Source organism: Rhea americana, unplaced genomic scaffold, assembly GCF_003343005.1.
Source record: "Rhea americana isolate MKP2758 unplaced genomic scaffold, rheAme1 scaffold_96, whole genome shotgun sequence".
Lineage (NCBI taxonomy): Eukaryota > Metazoa > Chordata > Aves > Rheiformes > Rheidae > Rhea > Rhea americana.
In genome coordinates this window covers 1,268,090-1,275,975 of record NW_028187155.1, presented here as the reverse complement: position 1 = coordinate 1,275,975, position 7,886 = coordinate 1,268,090, and the positions used below count along the sequence as shown (strand labels likewise).

General features: G+C 67.9%; 1 protein-coding gene across 1 annotated transcript in view; it reads left to right on the top strand.

Moving 5' to 3' along the window:
* Positions 1 to 176: 176 nt before the first annotated feature.
* TNK2 (tyrosine kinase non receptor 2) overlaps positions 177 to 7,886 on the top strand; it is a 14,371-nt gene continuing 6,661 nt past the window's right edge. The window contains exons 1-9 of the mRNA XM_085325109.1: positions 177 to 320; positions 1,621 to 1,798; positions 1,991 to 2,061; positions 3,848 to 4,060; positions 4,232 to 4,384; positions 4,692 to 4,969; positions 5,086 to 5,212; positions 5,502 to 5,648; positions 5,953 to 6,198. Of these exons, the coding sequence (XP_085181235.1) occupies positions 258 to 320; positions 1,621 to 1,798; positions 1,991 to 2,061; positions 3,848 to 4,060; positions 4,232 to 4,384; positions 4,692 to 4,969; positions 5,086 to 5,212; positions 5,502 to 5,648; positions 5,953 to 6,198 (1,476 nt within the window). The 5' untranslated portion in view covers positions 177 to 257. The remainder of the gene's footprint in view (positions 321 to 1,620; positions 1,799 to 1,990; positions 2,062 to 3,847; positions 4,061 to 4,231; positions 4,385 to 4,691; positions 4,970 to 5,085; positions 5,213 to 5,501; positions 5,649 to 5,952; positions 6,199 to 7,886) is intronic.

Sequence of the window (7,886 nt, the reverse complement as noted above, 5' to 3'; positions counted from 1 at the left end):
CGACGGGAAGGAGGGGGAGAGCGACAGCCCGCGTCCTGCCCGCCGGCGCCGCGGGGACGCCGCCGGCCCCCGCGCCGCGCCGAGCCCTCCCCGCGCTGTGCGGGGACGACGACGACAACGAGGAGGAGGAGGAGGAGGAGGAGGAGGAGGTCGCGGTCGGCCGGTGCAGCCGGGCGCGGGGCTCTGCGGCACCCTCGGCGGGGACGGGGACGGGGCAGCGGCGCAGGGGCAGGGTCCCCCAGCGGAGAGCGAGCAGGATGCGACGCTTCGAGGCTTTGCGCCGTTCCTTCCCCTTCCTGGCCCGTTTCCGCGTCTACCGAGTAAGTGCCGCCCCGGGAGCCCCCGGACCCCCGCCCGGGCCGTGCCGCCGCCGCGGCACCGTGTCCCCCACCCCGGCCYGGCCCGGGTGCCCATGGGCACCGGCCGTCTCCCCGCCGCGGGGGTGCTGGAGGCCGGCGGCTCCTTCCACCCCGGCTGTCCCTGTGCCCAGCCGCTTGCTGCGCCCACCGTATTTTTAGCCTGTAATTGGCAGTGGCGCGGCCGGGACCCGAGGGCGGCGGGGAGGGCGACGAAGGCCACGTCGTCTCCCCGAGGAGAGGGTGGAGGTGGCTCCGCAGCACCGGGCGCTGCCCCGCTCTGGGTTTGGGTTTGGGGGGTAAGTGTGGGGGGGAGGCGCGTGCCGTCTCCCGCGAGGTCCCAGCCTCTGCTCCCGCGCTCGGAGGTGGGAGGCAGAGCTGACGCCCCCTTCCCGGAAAGGCAGGGGGTCCGGCGGGGAGGGGAGGCGGGGGTGCGAGGTGGCACGGGGCATGTTTGGGGGGGGCACAGAGAACCCAGGGTCGAGGCTTGGCCCCGTCTGGCGAGGCGCGGGGTGATGCCGCGGTGCCCTGAGCCCTCGTTCCCCGCACCCTCACCACCCTGCGTCCCTGTCTGTGCCCTCCTTGTGGCCACCCAGCGCGGTGCCACCCCCTCCCCGCCGTGGCAGCAGGGACCTGCTGCAGGTGGCGGTGCTGAGATGCTTGTCCTCCCCCGGGGACAGCTGCCGCCTCCGCTGTCCTCCGGGCAGGGCCCAGCCGGGCAAAGGGAGCCAGGACCCTGGTGGGCACAGTGCCAGGCGCAGGGTGCCCCTTGCACGTGCGTGGTGCCCGGGTGCCGGGCGCCCCTTGAGCGTGCATGGTGCCGGGGCGTGCAGCGCTCCTTGGCTGGGGCTGCCGGCCGCATCCGTCCCGTGCCCGGAGGTTGTGCCGCCTTCTCCGTCCCTGGCACCGCTGCCYGGGGACCGGAGCAGGCAGGATGGGCTGGTGTTTTACCGGGGCTGTGGGCACAACAGGGCAGAGCTGGACTTCCTACTCTTCCCCACGGGTCTTGCTGGTGAGGAGAAGAGCCCACGTCTCTCCTGGCTGCCCCGGGGGGTTGGGAACAGGCTCTGCGCATCCCTCCTGGTCGCATCCCTCGCGCCCCTGGCTCCCTCCTTGGCAGTGCCCGTCCTGCCTCTCCCCGCAGGCGTGCAGGGTCTAGTCTTGGCTCCCAGCCCCTTTGGGCCATGGACGTCTCTTCAGAGCAGGACAGGACTCGGCCCTTGGGGACACTTGGGAGCCGCTAACCCCGCCGGTATCCCTACAGAAGCTGAGCTGTAGCATGCAGTCGGAAGAGGGCACGGACTGGCTGCTCGAACTGCTCACCGAACTGCAGCTGCAGCAGTACTTCCTGCGCATCCGGGACGAGCTGAACGTCACCCGCCTCTCCCACTTCGAGTACGTCAAAAATGAGGATCTGGAGAAGATCGGCATGGGCCGCCCTGGTGCGTATATCCCTCCGAAACCTCTCCTCRTACCCATCTGGCTACACGCCAGCCTTGGGGGAGCCCAGGCAAACATGCAGCCCAGTGGGCTGGAGAGCTCTTCGTCCAGGGAGGGTTCAGGGCAGAGGTGCTGGAGAACATGGGGTCCTCCTCTGGTGTGCTGGGTTGGTGATGGTCCCTGTGTCCCTGCAGGCCAGCGGCGGCTGTGGGAGGCAGTGAAGCGGAGGAAGGCCATGTGCAAGCGYAAATCGTGGATGAGCAAGGTACAGCTGGAAGAGGGACATCCAGGGCAGGGGGAGCTTGGCGGGGAAACTGAGGAACACCRGAGGACCAGGACGGGCTTGGTGCCGTGCAAAGAGATGGTGGGAGCTGGGATCCTGGCTCCAGCCCAAATACGACATGTTTGTGTGCAGTTAAGCCCCTCTCTTCCACCTACTTCCCACATGGTTCCCTTGGCCTTCTGCCGGTGCCTCCACCCCCTTGCCGTGGGTCCCGTGGGACGAAGGGCGGGCCCTGTCCCCAGGGGCAGGCAGGGAGTGGGGCACGAGTCCCTGGCCTGTGTCCTGCCTCCTGCATGACCCTGCCTGGCCCAGTACAGGGTCTTGGGTAACTTCCCAGCTAAGGATGAGCCTGCCACTCCGTCAGGCAGGAAATTCATTCCCTTTGCGTGATTTGCCTCTTCCAGGAAACTCCTTCAGAGCTAATTAGCAACAGAGCCCACGTCTCGCCCCAGCCAGCCCTCTGGGCAGCGAGTGGTGGCGTCCCTGCTGTCCTCCTCRTGGGGTACCACATGCCAAGGCCGAGCTTGCGCGGCCCCCGGGGACTGGCGCTGCCAGCACCCAGCCCRCCCGCGGCACCGGCAGTGCCCGGGCCCTGCCCCTGCAGCAGAGGTGGGAGCCGAGTGCCTGCCGGGCTGGGGCACGTCAGGGCAGCAGACCCCAAGATGTGCACTCTTACCTCTGATGCTTAGACCTTCCCTCTCAGCAGTTTTCCCCGTCGCTGACCCATCCAAATCTAGTGATGCTGCCACCTCAGCACCCTGGGCACCTCTACCTTGCACCCCCAGACGCCCATCCGCTTGCCAGCTGGGCTTTGGTTTCTGGCCTCTCCCTTTCGTGACTCATCTGGGCTGAGCCGTGGCCGGGATGGGCTTTTAATAGAAGGCGACTCAGCCTAGCGCTGGGCAGAGAAATGCCAGCTCCCACCCCGGCCACATGCCTGGCCCGGCCCCTGCGTGGGGAGCGGCTGCCCCAGCTGCAAGCCTGTGGTGGGGTTCAGGGCTGTGAAGAGCCTCCCTGGCCACACAGCACAAGGTCAGTTCCTGCCAGTTGCTCTGAGAGGCTGATGGTGGAGCGAGAAGATGGAGAGCCCATCCCTGTCCCCTCCGGGCTGGCAAGGCAGCCTGGGCRGTAGGGCCAGGGAGCCGGCGTGGGGGTGGCAGGGCATGCATGGTGAGAAGGGATGTCTCACCATGCTCAGCCCAAGCTGGAGGTTTCTCCCAGCTTGGTGCCCAGGCACATCTCGTGGCTACAGCCTGGTCGAGGAGTACCCAGGGCCCTCTAGCTACCGAGCTGGTTCACCAGGGCTTCTAGAGACCTGCCATTTAGCCATCCRTGTGGGGCACGTGCTCTGCAGGGCCACTGCAAGAGGCGTAGTCCAAAGGCAGCTGCTTCCCTTAGTCCATCCTGCATTGCAGCTCACCTTGCAGCCAGCCTGCGGAGAAACGGAGCCTGGTAGTGCAGCCAGCCTGCCCTGTGGAAGCACCAAGTGTGTGTGGGGGGGTCATCATTAGGTTCCAGAGTGTACAGCCTGAGCAAGATGTTCTAGTACTACTCACCTGCAGAACCAAAGCGACAGATAGGATGGCCTGTTGGTGTGTCGTGTTTGCCCAGCCCCAGAGGAGCGCGGGCAGCTGTTGCCGTTACAGGGAGGGGAAACTGAGGTGTTTCCCTGACCACTAGTCTGCTGCTGCCAGTCCATTCCCCATGAGTGCGAGGAGTTGAGGGTCCCTGGGTATCTCTGCATCTCATATGCCTCCGCACCTCATAGGTGTTCAGTGGGAAGCGCCCCGAGTCAGAGCTGCCACCCCAGCCCCAGAGCACCTTCCGCAAGCCGTCCACGCCACCCCCGCTGGAAGCTAGCGGCCAGCACTCCCTGACCTGCCTCATCAGGGAGAGGGACCTCTCGCTCTTTGAGAAGCTGGGTGATGGCTCCTTTGGTGTCGTGCGCCGTGGCGAGTGGTGCACACCAGCCGGCAAGACGGTAAGAGGCTGCAGCAAAGCCCCTTGTCCTGGGGCTGGTGCTGCTTGCGGTGGGAGAAGCGGGCATGAGACCACCTGTGGTCTGGATGAGGGTTCCTGGAGGAAGACGCTTTGGGAGACCCTCAGGAACATATCTGCCCCACTTTGTGGCTCATCCCTTTTTTGACCTTAGCTCAATGTGGCAGTGAAATGTCTCAAGACGGACATGCTGAGCCAGCCGGAGGTGCTGGATGACTTCATCCGCGAGGTGAATGCAATGCACTCCCTGGATCACAAGAACCTCATCCGGCTCTACGGCGTGGTGCTCTCCCACCCCATGAAGATGGTGAGTCCAGGGTACCTGCAGAGGGGAACAGCTGGACTCCCACTCCTGGAAACGGGRCTGACCCTGGCCCCCAAATACGCCTGAGCCATAACTGCCCCTGCCACACCATGGAACTGCCGCTGCCCACCGAGCCGGGCTCCTAGGGCAGCGATCACATGCCGTGGGGCAAACTGAGCCATGGGGCAAAYGGGCTCTCTTCCCTGGGCCCTCCCCAAGGACTGCCAGACCAGGGGCTCAAGGGGCTGGAAACCMGTCTGAACTGGGGTTTTCCTTGATCTGACCAACCTGTCTTCTCTCTGTGGCCCAGGTGACGGAGCTGGCCCCTCTGGGCTCTCTCCTGGACCGTCTACGGAAGAACCAGGGCCATTTCCTCATCTCCACGCTGTGCCAGTACGCCATTCAGGTGGCCAAGGGCATGGCCTACTTGGAGTCGAAGCGCTTCATCCATCGTGACCTGGCTGCCCGCAACATCCTGCTGGCCTCCAACGAGCAGGTCAAGATTGGGGACTTTGGGCTCATGCGGGCCCTGCCCAAAAATGACGACCACTACGTGATGCAGGAGCACCGCAAGGTGCCCTTTGCCTGGTGAGCCTGGTCCAGGGGACCCTGGGGGCAGCACCCTGGAGCCCCCAGTGCCTTGTGGGGAGAGCAAGGGGTTCTGTGCCTAGCCCCTCTTGACACCCATCTCCCTCCCCGGGCAGGTGTGCTCCCGAGAGCCTGAAGACACGCACCTTTTCCCATGCCAGCGACACCTGGATGTTTGGGGTGACGCTTTGGGAGATGTTCACCTACGGGCAGGAGCCCTGGATTGGCCTCAATGGCAGCCAGGTGGGCAGTGTGGCGGGTGCCATCATCGGAGCCCTCCCATGGACCTGGCAGCACCAAGCCTTGTCTGGGGAGGGCAGTGGTGGGGGCTCAGGGTCTGGGCTGCTCCACATCSACTCCCTAGCTCTCCTGACTCTGCCTCCTCGGGAGGTCCTGCCCCGATGCAGTCCCCAGCGAGGGCCCAGGAGGCTGCGCAGGCTCTCAGTATGGAGCCACCATCACCATCGTCTTTGACAGTGGGGTCTCAGCCCCGCCACGTGGGGCAGGGCTGACGGTGTTGCTTGCCCCACAGATCCTCCACAAGATAGACAAGGAGGGAGAGCGGCTGCCGCGGCCTGAGGACTGTCCCCAGGACATCTACAACGTCATGCTGCAGTGCTGGGCGCACAAGCCCGAGGACCGGCCGACCTTTGTGGCCCTGCGGGACTTCCTGGTCGAGGTAGACGGGCAGGGAGATCGTCAGGGGACTCTCCCTGGGGAGAGGTGCAGCAGCCCTGGGGGCCCCCTCCCGCCAGCACTGCCTGAGYGGGGGCAGAGTTAAGGCTGTTATCAAGCTGGGAGGTAGTAGTTAATTTTAGGGGTGTGGGCCACCAGCTGGGGGTGGTGGCACTCTCTCGTGCCCGTTGCCCAGGCTCCCCTGCCCCACATCCCCCGCTGTCTTGGCCACAGGGCTAGGACTTGGCCCCCAGACAAGGTACGTGGGGGGCAGCATCCCGTGTCCTCACCCCTGCGCTCCCCGCCAGGCCCAGCCCACCGACATGAGAGCGCTGCAGGACTTCGAGGAGCCCGACAAGCTGCACATCGAGATGAACGATATCATCACGGTCATCGAGGGCAGGTACCGTACGGGGGGGCCCTGCCCCGGCCCCGCGGAGATCCGCCCCTCGGAGCGGGCACCGGCTGCCAGCCTGCACGGGATGGGGGACGGGGGGCCCCAAGCATGGGGGTGCCGGGGGCCACGGGCTCTGGCAGAGCTGTGGGGAGCGGGGACATGAGCAAGGTCGAGGGGCTTTTCCAAGCCCGTCCGGCAGGTCTGGCCGCGTCCCCCGCAGACGGGCAGAGCCTGGCAGAGGGTTTGCAGATCCCCACCCACCCACCCACCCCGGCGCAGGCGGCACGGCCGTGCCGGCGGCGCCGGGCTGCCCGGGCCGTCTGCCCCCGCTGACTCACCCCAGGGCGCTTGTCGGCTTGCCCCGGCCTTGCCCCGAGAAAACGCCTGCCAGGCAGCTGCGCGCCCCGGGGCCGCTCCCTGCTGATAGCGGCGGGGACGTGCCACCGGCGCCGTCACCCGCCCGGGAGGGACACCYGGGGCTCGGGGCTGCAGCGGGCTGACCTCGCTCCCCCTCCGCCGCCGGCTTCGTGTAGGGCTCCTCCGGGGCAGGGCAGCCCCTCCATCGCCCTGCGGCCCCCCCAGGGCCCTCGCGGACCCTCGGCACCGAGCTGGGGGGCCCTTCTGTCCCCGGATCCCCGCTGCAGGAGCGTAACCTCACCCCRAAGGTCCCTGTCCCCCTGCAAACCGTATCGCACTGGCGGGGAACGGAGAGGGGAGCAGCACCTCCTGCGGGGGGGCACCGGGAAGCCCTGGGGCTTGCAGTGCCCACGTGCCGGGCACCTGGGTGCCCTCCAGCCCCGGGCAGGAGAGGAGAAAGGTGCTCTCCGCCCCCTTTCTCCCCTCTTCCCGCTCCCCGGGGCAGGATCCCTGCGTTTAGTCACAACCCGGAGGTGAATCAGGCCGGATTTGTGTGTCTGGAGGGACCAGCTTTCTCCCCGGCCGCCGATGACTCTTGCCCAGGGTCTGACGGTTTAATTGCAGGGAGGGGAGGGGAGGGGAAGGGAAGCGCGGCCTCGGCGGCGCGAGGGAGGGAAGCGGAGGCGGAGGCGGGCGGCCGCGGCGCTGGCTGAACCAGTGCGCGCACATCGTCCCGCTTGCATCACGGGCCGGGCGGCGCGGCGGGCTCGGGGGGCCCCGTCCCGTCCCGGCACCCGCGCCACACTCCGGCCTGCGCCGGGGCGGGGGACGGAGCAGGGGGGTTGGCACGGAGCGGGGAGCGGGGGGGGATCCAGCTGCGCTGGGTTTGCACGGGGCTGGGGTCGGCGCGGGGCTGCGCCGGGGCAGGGGCTGGGCGCGGGGGGAGCCGTGGGTGCCGCGCTCGGGCTCCTCGCTGCCTGCGGGAGCCCAGCGCAGAGCCTCCCCTGCCTCAGTTTCCCCAGGGCAATGGGGCCGCTGGCCTGGGGCATCCCCCACCCACCGTCACGCTGCCCTGCTGGGGGCTGGCGGGCGCCTTTTGGGGGGAGCGGGTCTGAGCAGGCGCCTTCGGGACTGGRGTGGCAGCCGGAGATGCGCCCGGGGCTGCACGGCGCACCGGCGGGGGGCGAGCGGGCAGGAGCGCCCCAAAGCGGGGTCAGGCTGGTTCGCTAGCCCCGGCTTTCCCCCCGTGCCTCAGTTTCCCCAGCAGAGCAGCTCCCCTGTGCTGTGCTCACGGCAGGGGCATTCGGGCCGGTGCTGCATTGGGGTGGGGGTGGGGGCTCGAACCGGGGGACACGTCCAGCCCCGGCGAAGCCACCTGGGGTGCCGTGACCCCCCCCCACCTCGTCCCCGCCGCCCCGTCTCAAGCCCCTGCGCGTCGTTACTGCAAGCGCTGGGCGTGCGTGCGGGTGCGTGGGCAGAGGAAGAGGG